The sequence below is a fragment of the Amphiprion ocellaris genome, chromosome 11 (assembly GCF_022539595.1).
Source record: "Amphiprion ocellaris isolate individual 3 ecotype Okinawa chromosome 11, ASM2253959v1, whole genome shotgun sequence".
Lineage (NCBI taxonomy): Eukaryota > Metazoa > Chordata > Actinopteri > Pomacentridae > Amphiprion > Amphiprion ocellaris.
In genome coordinates, this window is record NC_072776.1 from 14,491,227 (window position 1) to 14,516,438 (window position 25,212).

At 39.1% G+C, this 25,212-nt stretch overlaps 1 protein-coding gene across 2 annotated transcripts in view; it reads left to right on the plus strand.

Annotated features, from left to right (window-relative positions):
* The window catches only part of LOC111575382 (ephrin type-A receptor 6-like), a 179,471-nt gene that overhangs the window by 42,685 nt on the left and 111,574 nt on the right, over window positions 1-25,212 (plus strand). For both annotated transcript variants that reach the window (XM_035952894.2, XM_023280453.3), the window contains one exon: window positions 5,367-6,030. In XM_035952894.2, the coding sequence (XP_035808787.1) occupies window positions 5,367-6,030 (664 nt within the window). The remainder of the gene's footprint in view (window positions 1-5,366; window positions 6,031-25,212) is intronic.

Consider the following 25,212-nt stretch of genomic DNA (forward strand, 5'->3'; position numbering starts at 1 on the left):
GTTTTGTTTTATTTTGAAGTCAAGTGAGAGAAATTACATTTTATTTCTTTTCTTGCAAGTCAGTGTAAGAAAAGCTGGATTCTCAGCTTTGTAAATGTAAAGCTTTAGTCAGTTGTTTAAAAGTGCTACTTGACATTATCAGCGAGCTGACAAAATGTAAAAGTTCCAGAGACCTTTAGATCAGCTGTGAATGGTGTTTAGTCGGGGAGCAGCTATGTGTTGCTATCACAGCGGATTGTTTTACCCCTTTGAGACAAATCAATCTGATTGTGCTGCCTCAATCTCTTTGTCACTGGACACGCAGCTTTATCTACTCTGGCATTTAAGCTCATTTAATTGCCTCCTAACTTTAGTAATTCTCTTGTATTCTCTGATGAAAACAATTTCTTGAGCACAGCTCTCCACACATTCTCAACACTTTTTTATTTTTCTCTCCTCTGTCTGACTCTTGCTTTCTTTATTTCTTTTCTCTGTCTCATGTCTCTCATTCAATATATGCTATTAAAGAATCCAGCCTAATAGGAGGAATGCACTTTATTTTATACCAAGATGTTAGCGGCGACTCTCAATCCCTTCAGAGCAGACAAAAAGCCTTGATGCACTATAAAAACATCCTGGGCAGAGAGACCGAGGGCTATGTCTGACCTTGTGCTCTGTGTGCGTGAGCGAGCATATGTAAAGACTTTAGTTCTCATCTCTAGCGGTCCTCGGAGTCATACAATTAGATACATAAACACTGGAGTTGCTCATTATGTTAACAGCCGCTACTCCATTCAGGGTTCAGTGGTATACTCAGCTGCCCTTTAGCAAATGTCACCGAACAAGTTTAAGTTAAGCACTTAACAGCACTCATCGGTTAACATTACTTCAGTTATTGTCCTAGTCTTCAGCACAGTGTCCTATATTAAACAGAGCTGAGAGAGCATGATGATATGTTTTGTTTTTAGTGGAAGAATTCTGACAAATACACAATATTTGACAATATTTATCTGACAAGTGTCATTTTGTCTTTGTGATGAAGTTTGAAACCTTCACAGTGCCTCTTCACTGGCACTGTGGTAGAATTCTAACACCAGGATAAGGCCATCTGGATAATTTCCAGAAAATTTTAATTATTTTCACTGTCACATTGCAGTAACATGGCTCTGTATGTACTGCAATAAGAAAACCTGTATTTTCTATTAATTCAGAATGGCTATACTTACACTAAAGCACAGCATAGAATAGGTGCATAACTTTTTCATTCATTGTTGCAATCATTTGGACTAACATGGCCATTGTTGTTGTTATTGTATATTAATTGTGCTCCATACGCTGTTTATCAGTGGAGGAATGAGCGTTAAAAAGTTTGGAACTAAGGCACATTGGATTTCCTTTATGATGTTGAAGGTTGCAGATAAACACAATTCCCAGATTAGGGTTTTCAAATGAGGAAAGAGTGAGGACTGGACTTTTCAAGTTAAAGTTACATTTTTTTTTAGCTGCATTAGTTAGTTTATTTTCAATTAATTCTTTTCTTCATTTCATGAAACCCCCCTACGCTTCACTTAGTTCTTTTTTTGAGCCCCCAGATACATTTCAGGCACAGAGATGTTCCTTGTTTAAGCCCCGAGTTACACAATCAACCTAACCTTTATTATCGCCTCACTTTGTCAGCACCTTCAACAAAGACATGCTTCTACTTGTTTCCATACATTTTCATGACGACCTTTTTCAATTCCCAAGTCTGTAATGTGGGAATGTCAAACGCTTTTCTTTCAAAACTAAGACACAGTATTTTCCTGTATAATATCTGTTTCTTCAGTAACAGTAAGCTGGAGCACATACCGTTGTTAAAAGAAAGCTTCTGAGCTCAAGTGTGCTGATGCATCTTTCTTCCTACAAACACCTCTGCAGGTCAACAGCTGACTAAGTGGTCAAATCAGATTGGAAAGGCCCGAAGGGTGGATTGAATCAGCACGTTTAAACAGCAGAGCAGCTTTCATGGCCTGACCAAGCTGAGCATTGGTGTATTGAATATAAGTCACATAAAAAGCAAACAGACAAAAAAAAGGAAAAGAAAAAAATAAGTTTTGTGTTTACTTAGAATCTAAAGATTAAAGTTCAAAAAGATAATTGTGTTGTAGGAGAGTAAGTACAGGTCATGGACTTAATGTTGGACAATTTCAGGTCAGATGAGTTTAAAAGTACGTAAGTGCTTATGTGAGATGGTAGTGAGCTTAAGTTGTTGAGGGTCCATTTAAGTGACTTCAGTACCCTGAATCATTCTAATCTTTCAGTAATGCTAATATGAAAAGAAGTGTGACTACATCCAATCCTAATATCAGTGTTGATGTCTTGAAACAGTAGTTGTTGCACAGGGGTGATACATCCTTTCCCTTTCCTGTAAAAAAAAATAATCAGATAATCCAAGTACACAAAATATAGGAATTTTTACACTTATTTTGAATATATAGATTTGTAAAAAAGCATGGCTTAAAAATTAATTTCATTTTTTAACATATACTCATTTTCTGCATTGTGTAAAATTAGATAAGAAGACAGAAATAAGTGTTTACATCTTCACACAGTGGTGTCATAGAAAAGTGAGACATAGCGAGTACATCAGTGAACTTTAGAGATGCTGGTAGGTGATTTTTGTCACCCTTCAACAGCGCCTGCCTCGTTGTTTCCTTCTGTTTCTAGTCTTTGTGGTAAATTATGCGAACAAACTCCTGGCAGGAGCTTAATATTTACCAGACAGAGAGAGAGAGAGAGAGGTTTGAATCTTCTGATCTAACTCTGAGCAAAAACAAGAAAGCAGATTTCCCAAAATGTTGAATTACTTACATGAAAATTCGCAACAATGCAAAATACTGCTGACCTGAAAAAGGATGTCCACTCAGAGGCAGAGCCTGAGGATGCCATGGCACCTTGGACTTCTGGCCAGCCCACACAACTACTAGTGAAGCACCACATACTCATAGAACTGCAGCTATGTCTTAACATAACTGAAATGTTTATGTAACCTAAATTTTTCTGTCAACAAATAAAATAACATAGTTTGGAACAACCATTACAGATTTTTCTTTGAAATAACTGAGGTTTACGTTACAAAAAAAATATAAAAATCTCTCTTTGTGCACTTCTACATGGCAGTCATGGCTACATAAGTGAATGATAAAAGTACGTCACACAAAAGTGTTCTTTTTAGCAATTGGACACACAGGGAAACAATGAGATAACAGTTTCTGTTACACCTAAGTGGGAGTAGACTAATGGATGGCCACTCGTCTAAAAATTATCTGGCTCCGTCACTGCATCTCATTAACGATTTTTTTTTTTTTTTAATGACAGATGTTATTTTGATACAAATATTCATTACACAGTTGGAGTGATATTAGTGTGGAAAGCTGGATGTAATAGAAATACAATCTCGTACTTTTTCTTCGTTGCTGTGATGTGAACAGAGCTATTTGTGTCATGGGGATTTTTATTTTTATTATTTCTTCTTTAAACATTACACAGTGGCATTTTTTACAAAAAAGACTTTACCCACCAAAGTTTATTGTGCACCTGTGATGGGCAGCATCACATCTAATCAAAATCAATTAGTTTGACAGTAATGCTACAATTATACCTTGAGGGAAGAGGAGATTAAAGCCTGTAGTCTTTGGATGATTGAATTAGAACATGTTATTAAAAAGGATAATGAGTATGTGAAAGCAAACATTAGGCTTTGATTACTACTCTCATCAAGAGGTAATATTTAGCTAAGTGAAAAACAGCTTATTAAATGTGCACGCTTATCAGGCAAATAGTATTGGTAAATTAACCAGCAGCTCTATCACAAGTCTCTGGATTGTGTCTGCCTATAAACGAGTTGTTTTCTAGCCATTAATTAGAATGGGGATCTCTCCTCCCAGGCCTGAGAATGTGAATGTGAAGCATGTGTATGTGTGATGTAGTCCATTCACTTTTAAATACAGGATGAGAGTAATGTGAATGTGTTGGCTGGTAATTAATAGTTTAATATGTGGACTTTGTCACCTCACTTCACAATGCATGTGTTACATTTCTCTGTGAAAACAGCATTGATTATAGTGTTTGGCTCACATGAGCAGACAGGTGTGCAGTGTGCATTCTAAAAGTAAACAGGGCTTCATTGTGCATATTATAGTGTCTGGATTTGGCCTTTTGGTGTCTGAAATGTATGTATTTATGCCAATGGTTCCTATATCTTGTGCTTTACCTTAAGTCCATTGAATAAAAAAAAATGTTCTGTGTTTTATATACTCTTTTACAGAAAGTTTCATCTCGAGTAGAATACATGTGAAGTAGTAGCAGAAGTAGCAATAGCTGGAAAATATACCCCAGCCACATACAACAAACCCTGCAAGCAAAATGCTCTGAATATCAGCCTAAATATAAAGCAGCTCTGCAGCTTGTGGAGGCTCAGATGCTGCATTGTAGGCAAAGTGATTTGAGAGCCCTTTTCCCAAGCAGGTAATTTCATTCTTGGAGGTCGATGTTGGGTGATTTTGGGGTCGCCCATGTAGCCAGTCCCCACTCTAATAAAACCAGAGAACAGCGCAGGACCAGGAGGCTAAAAACCCCCATTAACTTCTTTCCCATCAACATGGGGACAGGTAACCTAATGACCCTGCAAAGCCGCCATGCTCCCTGATCATGTGACCTGAGACTTGCAGAGCTGATGACTAGGCAGCTGCAGTCAGGCATCACTCAAAGAGAAAACCTGCCTCTAGACCTAAAGGAATAAGAGGAAAACAGATTGTTGGTTTAGTAATGATGTTTTTTCTTGACACAAGCAAGGCCTGGAGGGGTAGAAATTGACCTTTAGTTACATATACATCAAGTTGTTTGAAGGTGAAATTAAAAATATGTATATTCTGTGACTAGTCCCCAGAGGATGAACCATAATGTTTATAATAACATTCTGACCCTTCTATTAGAGATACTATTGGGCAGAATCTTCAGTTGTGCACAGGAAATATCAAACTCATTCTCTAACACATTTATGTTTCTCAAAGGACACTTTTCTCTCTATTTAAGACTTTCACTGAGCTTTTTCCTAATGATTTTTCTGACTAACCACACAAAAGGCATGATAGGCAGATGCAGGCAAATTTGCAAATTGAATTCATGCTCTGAATAGGATGAATCTTCAGGATTTAAACGACCCCATGGTGTTCCTTTGCTGCATTAACATTTTAAGCCATAACTATCAGGATGTTGTTCATTCTGTCCATCACTCTTATATTGAATGCTGTCACCTTACAGGGCCGCTAGTGGGGCTTTAGACTTCTGGTCTTATCGTTTAATTAATTTCTTTGCCTCTCCCTCTTACTCTGTTATTTCCTCTTTAGTGGGACGCCATCACAGAGATGGACGAGCACAACCGACCCATCCATACATTCCAAGTCTGCAATGTGATGGAGCCCAACCAGAACAACTGGCTTCGCTCCAACTGGATCTCTCGGCAGGCAGCCCAAAAGATCTACGTAGAGCTTCGCTTCACTTTGCGCGACTGCAACTCCATCCCTTGGGTGTCTGGCACCTGCAAGGAGACCTTCAACCTCTTCTACCATGAGACAGATGAGGCACATGGTGTCAAATTCAAGCCCGCGCAGTACACCAAGATCGACACCATCGCTGCCGATGAGAGCTTTACCCAGATGGATCTCGGAGATCGCATCCTGAAGCTCAACACAGAGGTGCGCGAGGTGGGACCCATGACCAGGAAGGGCTTTTATCTGGCGTTCCAGGACATTGGTGCCTGCATTGCATTAGTTTCGGTGAGGGTCTACTACAAGAAATGTCCGTTCACGCTGAGGAACCTGGCCTCATTCCCGGACACCGTGCCTCGTGTGGACTCTTCCTCATTGGTGGAGGTGAGGGGGGCGTGTATCGACCACGCAGAAGAAAGAGACACGCCCAAACTGTTCTGTGGAGCTGATGGAGACTGGTTGGTTCCTCTGGGAAGATGTGTCTGCAGCGTGGGATATGAGGAGATCGATGGTTCATGTGTGGGTGAGTTTTCCAAACTTTCTGACATTTACTTTGCTCTTCATTGTCTGACACCCAGCACCCATAAACCCTAGGGAAATTCTACATATAGTCTTCCAAAAAAAAAAAAAAAAAAAGCATTTATTGGTGAAGCTGGTCCTGGCTGTACTGTTTTTTTTAGGTGTTACTGTGTTATTAGGGTCCAAGCACCGACTGGTGCGAAGACCCTATTGGAATGCAAGGAATTATTGTTGCTTTGTTTTCAGCATTGGTGGCTCCTGGCAGCCTTTCTCAAGTTAACACGTATGTGCACATCAATCAGCTGTAATTTGCCATTACAATGAGTTAATCATTTCCTAAATTTCCCACTCGTTGCTCAAGTGGTCAGGATGTTGCTAAACCTCAGAATTCACCTAAAAACAAAGGTGAGTGGTATTTTCATTTTGCATTGACCACTTGACGGTAGGTCTTTTCTTTTTGGAATTTACAACCTGAAACTGAGGGAAACATTATTTTCTTGAACTATTTGCTGTGTGAAAGCTGCGGTATATTGCACTGTCAAGCAGGAAGAATATCTGCTACTATTAACATGCACTATATCTTAGCTTCCCTCATATGCCTCCCTCGCTTGTATACCATGTATAGTATATATTTCTTCCTTATCTCGTTCACAGTCTCTTGGTTGCTTCATTTATTCAAATAATCTCTCATCAACATGGCAAGGCTTTCAGTATGATACATCAACCCTGGCCAGGAAGTCAATTTCTTATTTGGTCTATATGACACAAGTATCGATGCATCCACCAGTCAGATAGATAAGTGATATGAATAGATGAAGTGGCTGATATAATATCCGCAGGACTTTTTTCCCCCCATCTACTTCATGCATTTTAACAATGCATGTAACAACTAGAAAAAATACATAACCTTTATCATTCTGTTGTGACTGTCCATATTTCTACAAGCCCTGGCAGTCCAGGTATACTCATTCTTTCTGCTGCAGTCCTGTACTTCAGAGATTTACAAAATAATGTAGTTTTTTTTTCAATTTCATCTCCCGTCTTCATTCCCCCTCATCACTCATCTGTCATTTGCCTTCCCTCCCTCCATTATTACTGGCTGCTAACTTTCTGGAGATTAAGATGAGATAATGTGAGAGGTTTCGCTTGTTCAGGATTGTTAATGTGGCATCACAGACCTTCCTTGATGCTTCGCTCATGTCAGTACGTCTGTGTGCACAAATGCATGTAATGCGAAGCTTAGAACATCTTTTTCTACATATATCAGTCAGTCGAATAACTTTTCGTTTTTTTTCTATCAAATTCATTCTGTCCCATTAATTGTATCGTCTTTTTTTCATGCACTTTACACAACTGTCTTTTTTGGCCTTTTGGCTACTGCAGGAATTACAAAGAAAATATTTTTGCAAGGCTAAGATAGACCTTGCAGTAACTCTGGTTAGAGTCTATGCAAGATAGTGACTAGGCTTTATGTGATAACACAAATAGTACACAATGTTATCAAGATGTAGAAGAAAGCCGAATGGTTGCTTCTGTTTAAATTCTCCCAAATTGTTCAGAGGACAGAAGTATTTTTGTGCATCTCTGGAGTGAATTTTCATCCATCTTTCCTTCTAATTTAAGGGCTGAAAATGATGATGTTGTTGTGTTTATCCTTCTAATATGTGATATGTAGTGTTTGGGACACAAAACAGTAAACTTTCATAGGGTGAAACATAGTACTATATCCAATATTTAAGCTGAACCATGCATCAGAGCTTCATTAGACAATTTTTAAGGATTGACTGCTGTTGTCACATGTCAAGTGTATATATATATATATATATATATATATATATATATATATATATATATATATATATATATATATATAGAGAGAGAGAGAGAGAGAGAGAGAGAGAGAGAGAGAGAGAGAGAGAGAGAGAGAGAGAGAGAGAGAGAGAGAAATGACTGTGTGTGTATGAATGTGATGAGGCATGTGATGTGTGTAGGTGTGTTGTGTATATCAGTAGTCTACCACCCGTTGTCCCAGGGGCTACCTCGGTGTGACAGATTACCTCAGCTAGCTTGGTAGCAGTTTGATCCTCAGCTCTCTGATATGAGCTTTGGGTTATCGCTGGCAGCACCACTCACTGGGAGAGCTACCTGCAAGATGGTTCAATGCAGCTTCTTTTCAAACCAAGTAAAGGCCCAATTTCAGGACAACAGATACACATTTGCAGTAGAGATATCTTTAAACTATGAGGTGCCTAATGTACTTACTGTGAAGTGTTCAGTATTGTATTTAAATATGCACTATTCACTGACTAAATACAGGCATCGAACAATCCTGATATATAGACAAAGATAACAATAAAGTGTTATGAGGAACGCATTATAACACTGACAATTGCTTTAAATCCAAGAAAAACACTAAGACATAAAAATCCTAGCTGATGGACACCAACCAAAACTTTCTTCATCCAACTTTATGACATTTGCTAGGACTAGATTGAAAAAAAAAAAAACCCTGGGTAACCTGGGTTAGTCTCTACCAAAGTGAACTAGATGTGCAGTAGATGGAAGTACTGGCACAAATGGGACGGCAAAGTGCATTTTGTTCTCCTCCTAGAATGATCCATCGATCCTACATCACCACAAACTGCGCTGTTTTGAAAAATGATTTCAGGACTGGTTTTCTCCCACCATCCAGACCCAGATGTCCTTGTGCAGTTGATTACGATTCATCTTGTGACACAGGTCGACGTGGCTTCCCAGCTGCACTTTCAGCTGCATCGCAATCAACAGGCCAGGGGTGAAACTGCAGCTGTGATTAGAGTCTGACTTTTACAGAATGGCTCCTTCTTCATGTCTGTTCCATTTAATATATTTTCTCTATTGGTATGCATTAATTGTGTGACAGAAAAAGCTTAGTAAATGTAGATAAATTCGCTCATGAAGACTTTGGGAGAAACAGATGGCAAAGTCAATTTGCTATTGAGACAGTTTGAGATGGATTTGCAGGCTTATTCTTTATCCCAGAGATAAGGGCATGATGTGGTGCATCCCTGCTGTCTGCCCTGTGCCGTTCAGCTGTGCTGCATGCATTATGGACCTACAAATGAGTGTTTGGAGACATAGCATCATAGAACCAAAAGGGTGTTTTCAGCAACTTATCATAAGACTTGAAATGTACAGTATACTGCCAAAGTACTGCATGTAGCATTTAAACAGCAAGAAGTGTTGCAGTATTTACCTGTTTAATTTAAAGCTTTTTGCTGTGTCCAAAACCAGTTTGTTCACATCATATCCATCAAACAGTTCAGAGGTTAAAGTTACAACACCCAGAGCTCAGTTACCTATCAGCATCCCTATCGGCCCAACAGACTACAGTATTTCAAAATCACTTCCTTCTTCCTTTTCTGCTCCTCCACCACTCGCTCTCTCGGAAGCAGATTTCACAGTTGGGTTAAGTTTAGCCCTTTGGGCAATGTGATGGCATTTTACTGCAATGTCAGCCCTGAAATGCAGCTCCTGTTCATTGTTCCAGGGATCAAACAGGCTTCGTTATTAAAAACCTCTGCACAAAGTACCGCTGGAGCACCTTGGGCATTGAAGGAGAAGACTTAAGGTGGCGGTCTAAGCCAATGCTTCAATTCTCAGTTTACAACTAACTGGTCTTTTTTGCTACGACTGCTTGACTCGGATGCAGAAATGATAAGTTTGAATGAGCTGTGATTTTAGTGAAATGCCAGTGTTGATCATTTCTGTGGTGACCGTAAATCACACTGCTTAATGCCTAGGTTTTTATTGTAATGCATGTAAAAAAGAAGAAATGATTACTGTTTCCATCCTAAAGTATTTAAAATGAGATTAAAAGGTGAGTAGTGCAGGTTTTTAAACAGCGTCGGATTCCTGTGAGATCAGCTGTTAACAGAGGTGTCAGCCAAAGTTCTCCATGCAACATTACCTTGTTCAGGTCTTATAAATAGTTATGCTGATAATTTTAAATTTTAAATTATTTTCCCTAGATAACCTCTAACACCAGACCAATACAGATAACTGGCAATCACTCCAGTTCTGACTTGCAAACTTTTATTCATCATGGAGAAAAGATGAGTTGTCTGAACTCTGAATAAAGGCTTTAACTCCACTGAATTAAGAATAAAGGACCTGCTCTCTACCCAGCTAGAGCCAAAAAAACGTTTCCTCTGTGTCAAACCAAGTGATTTTGGTCACAGTAGTGCTTTAATCTTCTGTCCATTTCCTGGATGAAGTTTGGAGTGTTCGTGTGCTGTTTTGAGGATGATGTTATTCAAATCTAGCAGCGAACAATAACTCACGTTACTTCATGCTTTCTGTGCTTCTCCATGAATACAGGCTGGAAACCTCATTTCACCAAATGCTTTCTTTTTTCTTGTTCTTTCTCTCCCTTAAATTATTTCATAAGGTCAGCTTTACATTTTCCTGAATTAAGGGTTGAAGGTCCTCAGATTGCCTTAAGACTGTAATCTACAATTACTTCTGTGTTTATGAGCCTAAAATATTAATCTTCACATTATTATCACACGACTCGAATGAGACGGCAGTTGATTTATAGCAAGGCAACATGCCTGGGTATGGTGATACACAGGTTAAACAACCCTATGGTGTTTTTAATAGTTAGCAATTGAAGCATTAGCATTGGAGTTGATCTTTTTCTTGCTAAATCTTCTGCTATGCAAATGCATGAGCGTGCAGGTGATGCAATACACTGTCCTGCTAATGACTTCACACTATTCCACTAATCTGCAAGTAGCATTAACACATCAAATTCTGATTACATTAATTTCATATCCACAAATAAATAATCCATAACCCCACTCTGTATTTTGAATATTAAATATTAGGAGTATTTTGGTAGACAGGATTTTTTTTTCTAAATAGCATTTGAGCAAATAATTTTAAAGTCATTCTCTAGTCGTGTATTCAACCCCTAAAAGCTTATCAGACCTATGACGTTCTGGTCTTTCTGTACTCACCCCTCTCTGCTTACTGAAGCTCAAGCACACCTTCTCACCTACGACTTTGTTCAAACAATGTAAAACTACTCTACTCTACACATTTGGTAGTTGTTACGTCAGAGTAATTCAGTCATACATGTTGAAACAAATTGGAAGAATAATGGGACTAAAAGCCCCACTCTGTCGGTGGGACTGATTCTTTAGATTTGTTACTTATGAAACCAAAATACACTGCGGTTTCAAGGTAGAAAGACTCTGCCATGATGGTAATTGCTTATTTAACTCATGATGTGTCTTCTAGCATATTAAAACAAAACAAAAAAAGCATATGGCCATATTACTGGTTCGGGGTTTTAAAATGAAGCCAGAGGTCAGTGCAGAGGCAGTAGAACACTCACAGTACATGTAGGTACATGATAATGCCTCTGTTTAATCAAATAGTTTTAGAAAGTAAAGAGCCACAGGAGCTAAATTCAGGAACGAAACCTCCTCTTTTCTTTCCTTGCGCTAAGGAGAGAACAATTCATTTTTATGGCTAACACATGGAGACACACACACATGCGATACTCTGAGATCCTTTTTCACCCAAGATTTACCCAGTGGGAAAACTAGTCAGTACTCAACTGTACTCTTTGCTAAATATTATGCTAAACAAAGAAATATTATTAAGTAGTTGTCTGTGTAGACGCACATATAACCATGAGTTTGGTTATGCACTAAAAGTTCGACATATGTGTGTGTCTGTGTGTAGTTAGTATGAGATGTCGAGTGATTCAGCCAACTAAGGCACAGTAGCTTTACTGCATACATGCTATGATGTAAATACGCACATCTGTGTGTATGTGTATTAGGCAATTTGTAATAATGCCACATCAACACACTATTCCTTATAGCGTGAAACATATCTAGGCATGCATTTTGGTTTGCTTTGTAAGTGGAGTGCAGGTCATGTTTGGTGCACAAACCAGCAGCGTCTAACATAGAATTTGCTGTATCAAAAGAGCTCCTGACATGATAGAAAAATATTTTTGACTTTAGTAAACAGATCAGGCTTTTACAAGGGGGAATGAAAATATCCTGACAGCTGTGACAGAGTTTAGAAATTAACCCGAGGTCAGCTGCTGTGTAACAAATAATTGAACAGTAGCTGATAAACTGTGAAGCTGAGTGTCAGCTCACATGTCTGAAGTGAGGGAAGGGCACAGTGTGGCTTGCCATTTGATCCTGATCAGTCCTTTCTCCATGTTGTGGGGAATTTATATTTGTAAGCTATTAGTGAAGTTACCACTGTTGTGTCACGTGTAAATGCACACAACTCTCTTGTTCTGAAGACACTCATAAAGATTCTGCTGCTGTTTAATGCTGCAGGTGTTTAATAAACTGAGGAAAGACTCCTTCAAACAGCTGGAAGCAACAAAATAAACTTGAGCTCCTGCTAATATTTTTGTCAGAATCTGGATTACATTGTTGTTTAGTCTTATTAATCTGATCTATATTGTCCATGTGTAATAAGAAGGTGGTTGAAGTTGACGTAGAGATCAGGAACCTCTTGAGTCTTGACTCTCCCATCTGGGTGGTGCAGCTTCTTTAAGTGTCCGAATGGGAGTCCACTTTCCAGAGCATCTTGTGATATCCAGGCAAACCTACTTTCTACACCTCTAGACAATTCTAACCAACATGGTGCCTCAACCAACCTTGCTTAGCTGTTTGGGAGAAGACGGCGTTGGTTCTATCCCTTGCTTTCCTAACAACATATCTTGTTGAGCAGGAATTCAGACAGATCTTCCACAAGCAATCCAAGTACTTCAGTCACGTGGAGCTATTGGCCTCAGGCATCGAAACCTGAAACTAACTGGTACACCCTTCAGATAAAAGCAAGTTGAAATACTGAGAAGAGTTTTAGTTAATTAACTTTGTCTCAACTTTCTCAACACAAAGAACCTGACTGTAATTTTAAATAAAACACTTCTGCCAACTTATTTTGAAGGGATTATGTCTTCATGCAGTATTACTAAATAATATTCGCTGAGTTTGAACTGCCGATGTTATTTGACCCGCACATTATATTTCACAATGCAATATCCAAATGTTAATACCGAGCAGAATTTCTGTCCTACAAAATACAAAAGTGCCAGTGAAAAGAAGCTACATTAATGACAAACAGATGAAACAAAAACAGTGAAACATACTAGGCTTTTAACGTGCCTCGCATTTAGATAACCAGCTGTTTTTCTTGCTGTCTCTGTAATAGTTTGCTTGCTTCTGGAAGATCAAGTCTGACAACTTAATGCTATAACAGGATTCACACAGAGACGTAGACATGCATGTATGCATCCTCACGCACATGTGTCTGCGTGGCTGAGTTGTACTAATTACACGCAGATGCACATACATACACATGCTGGCCTTTTTGTCATTAATCACAAGAACATGTAGGCCTCTATGCTCTGTGTGGTGACACATGCATGTTGAGCGTTACAATATACTATTATGTAATGAATGTACAACATTTGCACCCACCTCCTCATTTCCATCCTCCCAGCTATGCTGAAGGCAGCTCGCTATTATGTCCATCTAAATACAGGCCTGCACATCCACACACAAACAAACCAACACATCAATAAGTGCAATCCTTTCCTTTAATGCAGGAAGACACCTCGCTTTCTAAAGGACTGGCATACACATGCATTTAACTTTGGAGACTCAGTGTCTCTTTCTCCCTCTCTTTCACTCGCTCCAGTGTCCCCCATCTTTCCATCCCTCACAGTGGAAGACAATCTAGCTGATGCTGTTATCACTCAGTGTTTTACAGCAGGTCTTGTGTGTTTGTCAGCCTCTGTGTAAGAGCTCTCAGCAGTGCTATGAATAATGTAATCACAGTGGGTTTGTGTGGGTTTATTTATATGTGTGTGTACTCCTACGTGTTTTTGTGTTTATACCAAAGTGGATCTTCCCTGTGTTGGACAGAAGAAGAGATATCTATGTACATTTTCAACTAATGCTGTGCCACACATGTTGAGAATTACTTTACAGCACCGACAAACCTCTCATATTAAACGAGTGACGATTACCCCAAGGAGTAAAAACAACACAAGACTTTTTGTCACTCGACTTGTACTGTTTTATAGTCCATTAAATTTTAAAGCCCAAAGTGTTAAGCTTAAATAAAAAAGAAGGAAATAAAGCAGGACTGGATTGTTCCCTCTGTGTACCACAGTGGAAACCAGCCATGTTTTCTGTCACTTTTCAAGCTCGTTGTTTGGAGACCACAAATCAAGTATCCAGTGATTTTGAGAGCAAACTGTTCTCCCAATTTATCTGTAAATGTTTCAGGGAATGTTTTATTTAAGCCTATGATACTTTACAGATATTTCCAGCATTGCACCAGACGCACATCAGGTGTCTGAGTTAAGCTACAAACAGGTAATTGGGCAGGTAAAAGGAACAGCTGTGTTAATGTTAAATGACATGCTGAAATAAACATCTTGACGAAAGTTTTACTGATAAGACATTTTCAATTACAGCACGCGAAGGCAGTCAGACAACAATTACAGCACATATCCTTCAGCCTGTCAGCCCACAAAATGAGATGTCACACACACACACACACACACACACACACACACACACACACACACACACACACACACACACACACACACACACACACACACACACACACACACACACACACAGGAGGGGGTACGGGGGTTGCAAAGGCAAACACACGTGTAAGGAATCACAGGAAACACAAAGGGGTACACAGGCCTATACAGTACACCAAAACCACCTGGTGTCGTGGTCAGTAACAAATACAGCACACACAAACACACACACACACACACACACACACACACACACACACACACACACACACACACACACACACACACACACACACACACACACACACACACACACAGGAGGGGGTACGGGGGTTGCAAAGGCAAACACACGTGTAAGGAATCACAGGAAACACAAAGGGGTACACAGGCCTATACAGTACACCAAAACCACCTGGTGTCGTGGTCAGTAACAAATACAGCACACACAAACACACACACACACACACACACACACACACACACACACACACACACACACACACAGCCCAAAATGCACTCAAGCATTCACAACAGAGTGTTAATGCAAGAGATAACATTTTGCTCCCACAAAACACAAGGAGACACACCAGGGGGCTCAGGCTGGCATCAGCAACAGAGCTGTTTACAGACGGGCCACACGGCAGGGAGACACTGTGACATTTCAGAAAAGGATGGTTTAGTTTAGCAAGCATGGCCCTTCAGGCTTAATTGGGGAGTGTCTGGAGAGAGAGAGAGAGAGAAACAGAATGCATTACGTACCCTGGTGGTGGATCGGAGGCTGCCAGATGAATTTAATCCCAACTCACTCAGCATCAGTGCTGACATTTCATGACCAGGGATGTCATGCATTTATTTTTTTAAAGGGGTGCAGCTTCACAAACCCATGACATTGCCATGGAAATTTTAAATATAGCGTACAAATGTGTTGGAAAAACACAGATTGGATCAACAGAGGAGTCAAAAAAAAAAAAACGTTAATGAACAGTGGTTAGCTAGTTAGTTTGAGGCAAGTAACTTGTTTTATATGTTTACATCTTAGACATCAGTAATAGAAGACCAAAGGATACAACTGATTCTAAAATTTAACCCTCTGGACCCCAGGTGGTTTCTGGGAATTCTGTTACATTTTTACTCACTGTGGCCTAATTTTTTACTGCTTTTAAAAGACATGTACCTCTGTGGAAACAGCCCAACTGTGACTACAAGTAGAATGAAGTCGAACACACCTTTGTGTAGTTCAATGGTGTTATAATATTTTAAGTCCTTTATTTTAAAGACAGAAAAAAAATTTGAATTATATGTGGGGGGGCATATTTCCAAGTGCCCACATGTGTTATCAGTTATGAAAAACAAATGATTACTATACATCGATGTTTTGCTACTGACATTTTTAATGTGTTTCCATACCTGTCTTCTATCTGCTCTGTGTAAACACAGCCAGCAGTTTAGGACAGATAAGCAAAAGGATCACAGATTTTTTTTGCTCTTCTGATCAGAGCAAACTTTTTTTTTGTTTTTTGTTTTTTTAGCAAATAGTTAAACTACCAAGGAGAACTAAATGATTTTAGTGAAATATTATAATTTTAAGCTTAGATTTGCTATTTTTTTAGATGGAACTGCATGTCACAGATGAGTAGTTCAAGGACCATCAGAGAGTTAAAAATCCATCCAACAGTTCTTTCTGTTTTTAGAGTTTCTTGCTCAGATAAATGGTTTCATTTTATCAAAATAACATTCCTTTCAAAACCACAGGCAGGTTTTGGGGTTCTGATGTTTAAATTTAAAAAAAATCTAAACCATGTAGTAATTTACAGCTATTTGTCAGACATGTCTCTTCACCTAAGGGCATATCTGAGGTATACCAAAGGCAGGGTTTCTTGTTTCTCTTTAGTCAACATAACTTTCTCTCATACATTCTCTCTCCCAAACCATTCACTGAAATTTCCCTTCCATTTTTGAAAAATTCACAGTGATTTACACTTGTGTGAACAGAAATCATACAGCATTACTGAACTGACTTTGTATTTGTTGTGTACAGTCGTCCTTGCTTATGCTGCTATCACAAAGAGTATAACTGAAAGCTCTTTTGTGCAGTTGATATGGTAATGCATATTTCCCTTGAGTTTTCATTAAGCCCAGTGTACCCAGTGCCCAGTGTGGAGTTTCCACTACTGAAGGCTTGATGTGGTTTGAATTATGCCCAGCGTAAATAGTTGCTGTCAGCCCACGGCTCCATTCTTTGTCACTACATGCTGTCATCATGCTTACTAAAGGAACACTGAAAGTAAGAAACAATCATTGGACAGTTTTTTACAAATCAAAACAATCAGCCTGACATGTCGGTAATCACAGATCTGATGAATCTGACAGATTTGAAGTCATGTACCATTCCACTGGGGAAATTACCTAAATGTACGCTTAAAATCATATTTAAATAAAATAACTTTCTTCTGCATGTCTCAAATATACAAATATCAAAATACACCAAAAATAAGTAGCTTCCTCTAACCAAATGTTGCTATAAAACAAAAAGTTCGACACTCCTTGGCGCAACCATGAAGCTATTCGTGGCTCAGCTGTGACTAACAATGATGTAAAAAAGATGTAGAGACTTTTTGGCTGAACTGGGATGAACTGCAGGCTGTGTTAAAACGGAACAGATAAGAGACAAGTTTGGAAACACATAAATAGTAGAAGTAGTAAACTATCTCTAGTGTGCACACTCCCTATTTTTTCTCCATATTGGTAACACCTGTGGGTACTTGGAAAAATGTTGTACATGTTGATTCCAGAGCTCTCTACCTCCAGATATGGTTATGCTGATTCCATAGAGGTACAAGACTTGTTGAAGAGAGCCAAAAATGTGACAGGAGTAGAAAAAAAAACATCCAGAAACTGCATGGGGTTTAGAGGGTTAACAGGATTTAAGCCCATAGCAAACTTGGTGTAAGAACAGAACATGCAGAACATGTACAACATAGAAGAACCAAATAAACTGATGCTGTGTCTCTACTGTCTATTATTGGTTCTGTCCTCCTTTTTCCTCATAGAAAACATCTTCTACGGTGTCTACATGAAACATTTACAACATCTCTCTACAGCATGTTATCAGTGGCCACTGTTAATTATAGAGGGTAGTGTAAGATTTGCTTGATTATTAAGTTAATGCCAGCAGAAGGTTTTGGTAAAAGAAATTTAAATAAGGTTGTCATCTTTAAATTCTCTCCAGAAGAAAAAAATAACAGCTTCATGTAAATATTGCACAAGTCAGAGTAATCTGACTGCAGCTATTGTACTCCATCCTCCACGCTGTGTGATGCAATGACCTTTGAGGTTTATCTCTTTGAGGTGTTTGAGTTTATCCATCCTTGTGAGGACCCACTTTTGATAGCTCATTGTACTTGTGAGGACATTTTTGCAGCGTTACACAGTAAGAAATTATGTAGATGTTGGCGTAGTGGCTAGAAATAGTACAAGTTACAATAAAATATTGGTTGGGCTAACATTAGGTTGATAAAACATTAAATTAGACGTTAGTATAGACAGTTTGAGTTTCGTTTTTGAAGACGTAATTGCTGTTACAAAAAGTTTTTGGGGTTCTAGATTAAGTCAAAATTTCAAATTTTGCATGAGACTGTCTAGGAACACAGATTCTTGTCTAAATATCTGAAATGCACTGATGGAGCTGCAGAGCAGAAAAGCATGTTGATAGGTGAGTGTGTGTTCATGAACATGAGTGTTTGTTTTTCATGTGTGCTATACAGCTGCCTCTGTTTGCACATTTACATTGTATATCAATTACATTTCACCAGATTGCTGGTGCTTTACCTTCCTCTGCCTCTCTTTAAATCAGTCACTTGATGAGCATTAGAGACTCTCATGTTGTCGCTCTTCAATGTGTAATTGAGAACAAATGCGGAGAGGGAGAGTGTTTAATTGGGGCTGTCAAGCAGGGGGCGGGTTTGTTGGGCACCTAGAGATCTCCTCATCTCTTTACATTTTAACTGTTTGAAGAATAAATTATGCAGATTGCAGTTTTTGCGAGTCCTAGTTGCGATGTGAACTTGCGGTGACTTCTGCCTGGCTTTTTTCCCCTCTTCGCTGAGAGTTACTTCAAAGCCTCAAAGTGATCAAAGACAGTTGAAAAAAATAAATTCCCCAATGTACCAGCACCCTGCATACATACATACAGCTTCTGTCTGTCTCCACACCGCACACTCTCTCAGTCAGAAAACAAAAGCAAGCGCCACCGTCTGATGTTTTTTTCCCCCCTTTTTTTGTCTCCTCGAGCTCCTGTCAGACATTGCAACATTTCAATTGATTTCCCTTTCCCTTGTGTGTGTGTGTGTGTGTGTGTTCTATTTTAGTACATAAGCCAAGAGACTGAATTAGTCATTAAAGGGTATGTATAGTATGACATGGCCCAGATAACACATCACAGACTGCGATTGAAGAGCAGACTTGTCATAAACGAAAGTGCATTTTATGAGACGGAGACAGCTTCTCCCAAGTTTAAAAAAAGGAAAAAAACAGGGGTTACTGGGGGTTCAGCGCCAGTCATGACTGTTTTGTCTCAGTGACAGTTTGTTTATACTGCAGATATAAAGTAAAAGATGTAATACTCTTGTGTCTAATAATTAAATCATATACATGTTTTGTCTGCCATGTAATAACTGAATCATTTATAAAAAGGCCTTGTTAGCAAGAGAAGTGAAGAGGGTTTCTGAAAGTTGCTGTAATGAAGATATCTATGCTGCATTTTCTTGTGCATACTGATGGGATGTATTCATTAGCCAGAGCTCATCCCCTCACAGCCTCATCAAGACAAGTGTTCATCTAAAGCTTGATTTATGTGTTGACTCTACACCATAAGTATGGAGTAGGTATAGCGTTGCTGTGTATCCTACACCACAGCCTGAAGTGCAGTCATTGAGAAATTTAACTACACATTGCAGCGATGCGGATCTCAACAGCTGTGATTGGTCCGCTTCATGCACATGTAAATTGCATATTGATTGGCGCAAGGATCATGCTTCTTTGAAACAAAACGTAGTATGTCATAGGTTGTAACTGTATCTGGCTTGCTTATTATGCAAATACATGAACCCATATTGTGCCAATGTAGCCTCTGTATGTTCTACAAATCCATGTATAGTTCGGTTCCAATGTCTTCTCTCTGTTAGATATTGCAAAAAAAAATCTGTAAAAAATGACTTGTTCTGCATCATTAGCTCCAACTGTGCCACCATTGCTTGAATTACACCAAAAACTCAACTAGCTGGCATAGAAACTCCATTAATAACTTCAATTTTGGTAGTGTCAAGGCAGAGCGGCACCTGAACACCAACGCATGTTGTATAAATGCTAACAATACCATACACAACTTGCATAGGCTACAGCATATGATCTGCCTAGATTTAATGCAAGGGTATACATTAAGCTTCATATGTAAGCTAAATGCACACCTGTATGCAGACATCACTGCCCTTGATCATTCTTATACAAGCCTTTACATGCATTCACTTTGCCACTGCTCCTGTTGACCAGTGTGCATTATTTTAGTGCAATGATGTAATTTCCCATTGTGTTACATTCAAACTTACAGATTAACTTTTGCTCATTAAATTAGTGAAATATGCCTGCTTGGTGTTGAAATATTCACACACATATATATACACCGTGGTCCAAAAAATGACTTTTGGTATTTAGTCTTGATTTCTTTGCGCCCTCATCACTTTCCGAGGTCCCCGCAAACATATTTGTGCCAAGGTGGTTGGACTGACTCAGATAAACAGCTCTACTTTGGGTGTCATTTTGGCATAAAAGTCTGTTCAGACCACCTCTTATAATCAACTACTGAAAAAGCCTAAATGGAAAGTGTGGTGGCTTGGTTTTATTTCATAAATCTGCCTCAAAACAATCTGAACACATTGTTCATGTCAGCAATTTATATATTCCAACATGGTAAGGATAAATGATGCGCTTACTTGTGCACATAGATTACAAATTTATGCAGTGAGATAAGTAATGAGTACACCATTGGTCTTAAGCTTTATCAAACCTGTCAGGACATTTTTAATTTAAACTTTGATTCTAGGAGCTACTCTCCTGAGGAACTTCCCTCCTGAGATGATGGAAGTTATTAGTCTGTGGAGCTGTTTCTAAATTAACTGTAGTGCCCATATTGTCTAGAATGAAGAAACACACTACCCAGCACAAAGATGGGCTCATTGATGAGTTTTTAATAGGTTTTGGACAACAACGGAGCCCTATGGCGCAAAGCAATAAGCTAAATCAGACTTTGGATACACAAACAATGCTTGTTTTAGTATCAGTTCAATGGTGGTATTTTTGCAGGATATATTGACATTAAGAAAAATATAGAAAAACAAGTTGTCCTTTAAGCAAAAACTAAACTGTAATGTATCTAGATAATTAGATGTTTTTTTCTCATGTGAGATGATGTTTAAGGTGAGTTCTCAGATCTTCTCACAATATTTGCAATAATGGCGTCATTGAGATCACGGGCATGAAACAAGGCAGAGTTTCCTGAGCTCAAACTGCCACTGAGAGCGAATTTCAGTCATAAAAACCACAATGGTGTACAATTCTGCATTTCTGTGTGGCCATTTGGCAAAATGTGAGCCTACAAGTGTGTTTTGACTTTCACAAAAATGTCAGCACAGTGACAGGAGTTTCACCTCTTTCATACTCTTCCTCACCCTATCCTTCTATCTTCTTATATATGACCAGTGCAGGGAGAGAGCCAATGACCCCGGGGTACAAAAGGCTTTAACTAGCAGTAGGTGTCTCTCAATCTGCCAGACTGCAACAGCCAAGCTTGTTAGTCACACTGGTGGAACTGCACGCACACACACACACACACACACACACACACACACACACACACACACACACACACACACACACACACACATGCACGAGTGTCCCGTGGACAGACTTAATCCAGCCATTGAATGCGGCAAGTGGTGATAGCAGAACTGGGTCAGTTCTAGAGAAGACTATGATGTGAAACCGTCTCCCTTGGGGTGGATTGAGGTCTGAACTTTAGCTGACCCCCCAACAAGTACAGCCATACAATGGGACCTCAGAATTTGAATCTGCTTGAATTAATGCTAACAACTTCACTGATCATGCTAAAACGCGGGCTTAAGCCTCGTGAAGACTATTTTGGACACGGTTGAAGTAGAGTGCCTGGAATTGGGTTTTCTTCATGCTGAGATTAACTATAGGGGAGAGAAAGTTGAAAGCTGAGGAGCTGGGAACTATGGGGAGTCACTTCTCTAGTGGTTTGCACTTCGCTTAGACATTTTAGAAATTACACTCCCAGGTGGAAGTGTTAACAGTACATTTTTTATTTTTTTTGTTTTCTTTTTTTTGTCTGTTTCTGTTTGGGAAAGAAGTTCTTGAGTCTAGACCCTCACATAAAAAGGGCTTGGTTAAGTTTAGAGATCATTGCTCCACATAGAATGTGCACCTCATTAAGATTTGCACCTCCCTCTTTGCAATATTTCCAATAATAAGCAGATGGTTAAGGTTTAGAAATAATTATGGTCAAATTGAAAAAAAAAGAATCACTGATCGTCTTCCACAAACTCCTACGTATTTGCTCTCTCTCCTCTCCTCTTCTCTGGCTGTTTAGAAACTTCTAATATTGCAACGTTATATCATATATTAAAACAGTGTACAGTTTACGGCAACTAAAGTGTAGTCTGTGCTTTTGAATTAATGACTTAAAGGCACTTTATTGCAGCAAAAAAAAACTTTTTTCACTATCACTAATGCATATGGAGCAGCAGAGGCCTGAATCTAATGTCCCTCGAGGCATGTTGGAGTGAACTGTTGATCTGAAACCATATTAAGCAAAAAATGTAATTTAATTTTTTTCATACTGCCAGGTGAGTGGAATAATGGCAGCACAGCCACAAAACAGATACTCTAACTGGGTTAAGCAGCTCCAATTGTGGGACGATTCACTTATCACATTTTATACATCATGTATGCAGTATGCTAATAGCAGAAAATGGAAAGGCGAATACGCAAAACAAGTGCATGCTGCATCTCACGTACATTCATTTCTTCTTCGACGACACTTTCTTACTTTTGAGGTTCCACCCGTGTACAATTTGAGGTTGAAATTTAAATGTTAGTGCTTGCCCACAAATCAGTAGAATGTTAGAATATTGCCTTTTAGAGCCATTTCACCTGTCATTACTCTTTACAATGGTAACACTTTGTACCATTAGGCTTCAGCAACCAGTCAAACGGATGGTTCATCTGAAATTCCTATAACACCCAAAAATGCAAAGTGGCTTTTTACACCACAGTAAAGGCCAACAGTTACAGAGACAAAGGAGCACTTTGCAATTTTATATTTTTTATTATATGTGTGTGTATATCGTGTGTGTGTGTGTGCAGTAGAGGATGAGGAAGAGCAGTAGTGGTGTGTGTGTGTGTGTGTGTGTGTGTGTGTGTGTGTGTGTGTGTGTGTGTGTGTGTGTGTGTGTGTGTGTGTGTGTGTGTGTGTGTGTGTGGGTCTGGGTGTCTTTTTTTTAACATCTTATCTAGATCTTTGCATGTTTAGTGCATATTTGTTCCAATAGTCTGTGCTTCGTGTCTGTACATGGGTGTTGCTTATATGCTTATGTGGTTGTGTGTCTTTATTGTCTCTCGCCAGCTGCAGCTAGTAGGCAGCTCATCCCACTCCTTACATTAAAGCTGATGTATGCTTATTGAGCAGCCAGAGGCAGAGACTGGAGAGCTGATTTATCAACCAATACAGCTTGTTTTATGGGGGATTGATCTGCCTGCGTCTCCATCACTGAAGCATTCTCCTTGTCTTTATTCGGAGTGACAGCAGGTAATAAAGGTATGACAGAAAAAGAGAACGATGAAAGTGTTTACAATTACACTGTTTAATGCTATCACCTTTTGTGACATTCATATATTATGCTGTATTCGAGACATGTTCAAAAGTTAGAAACTTTTTGTGCACAACGGAGTGACACACAGATTGGAGTATGCGCTGAATAACTGCATTCTTGCATTATTTATAACATAGTTATGTATAAAACTAATTAATCTAATGAAATAATTGTGTGTAAAGATGCCACATTAACTTTGTTCTATCACCTATGAATGTGTAATCTCACAATACAGACACTTCTGTAGTATGTGATATCTTGCGTTACAGTCATCTATGATATCTGTGCATTCCTTTAGTAACTGGCTTGTAAAAGGTCTGTACCTAAAGGTTGAATGTGCAGCATAGCATAAAGGTAAAGGGCAGCCAGAGCTGAAGGAACACGAGACATAAACATCCACCTCTATGGCGGTCCTCATTAGAGCAGTTCTGCTGCACAACACCAGAATCAGCTGACAGTGTTTCTATAGTTATAGTCATGGTGATCAGAATGTGCTGGTATTTCATAGTCATAAGCGATACTGTAGCACAATAGAGGGTTTTTGATTGGCTGTTCAAAGTACCATCTTAACAACAACATACAGTAAAGGCTCAGACAGAATACACACTGAGATTGGACCTTTTTACTGCTCATTCTAGCAGGAACATGTGAGTTATAGTTATTGGAAGGAAACGGGCTGAGGTGACCGTATCATTGTAAGTGCAGGTGTCATAGTACTGTTGTTATTGCTCCATTGCCAGAAAATAATTTCACACACTCAGTAGAAGATGATTAAATGTATCCAATTGTGCACTGAAAGGTTTTCTGCTGCTAAACTAGTGAGATGTTTCTGACCACTGGCTGAATCCACACTCTTGTCAGCTGTGGTTTTAAAGAACGATCATCAGATAGAGTGATCAGCACACAGACACTCCTTTGACCAGTTACTGCAGAAGTCAAAAATGCAGATTTACCCAAATGCACTGATGACAAGCGAAAGATGAGAACGGGCTCTTAGCATGCTGGTTGCTGCATGCCAGTTAGGACATTTGAATGTTCACAACTCCACTTTTTGGACTATATCTCAGAAGGTGCTGTATGACAGACAATCTGCCAGACAACATGACGCTCTGGACTGATGTGTCCAACAGTGTGATTTTGTTTCTGAAAATGTCCACCAACTTCATGACAAGATTCCACAAGCCAGCACTGACAGCCTAATTAATTCTAGTCATTGACGATGTCGCACTAATTACTGACTTCTGATTCCTCATCTGTGACCCGACTTTCGATCCGCCCACTATCATTTCCAGTAAAGTGCAATATTGTACTTGGCTGTTTCATGACGTGATTCTCGCATATGTCATGTTTGGAAAAACAATTTCTTATTTCCTTGTATTTGAAAAAAGGGCAAAATTTGATTAAATATTACATACTATGTGTATATTTTTATTCAGGTTACTATGCTAACAAGGCCATTTCTCTTTATTTAAGAATCGTTAATAGATGCATCTTCATGCATTAATGTATCTCATAAGTCACTCAGACATCCTTCCTTTGTTCTGTAACACCCTCAGCTCATCTAATTCATAAGGGACTTAACCACATGTGTAGGTTTTTTCTTCTCTCTTACTTTGTTTTCAATTTCTGTTCATGAAAGTGCACAAAGTCATAA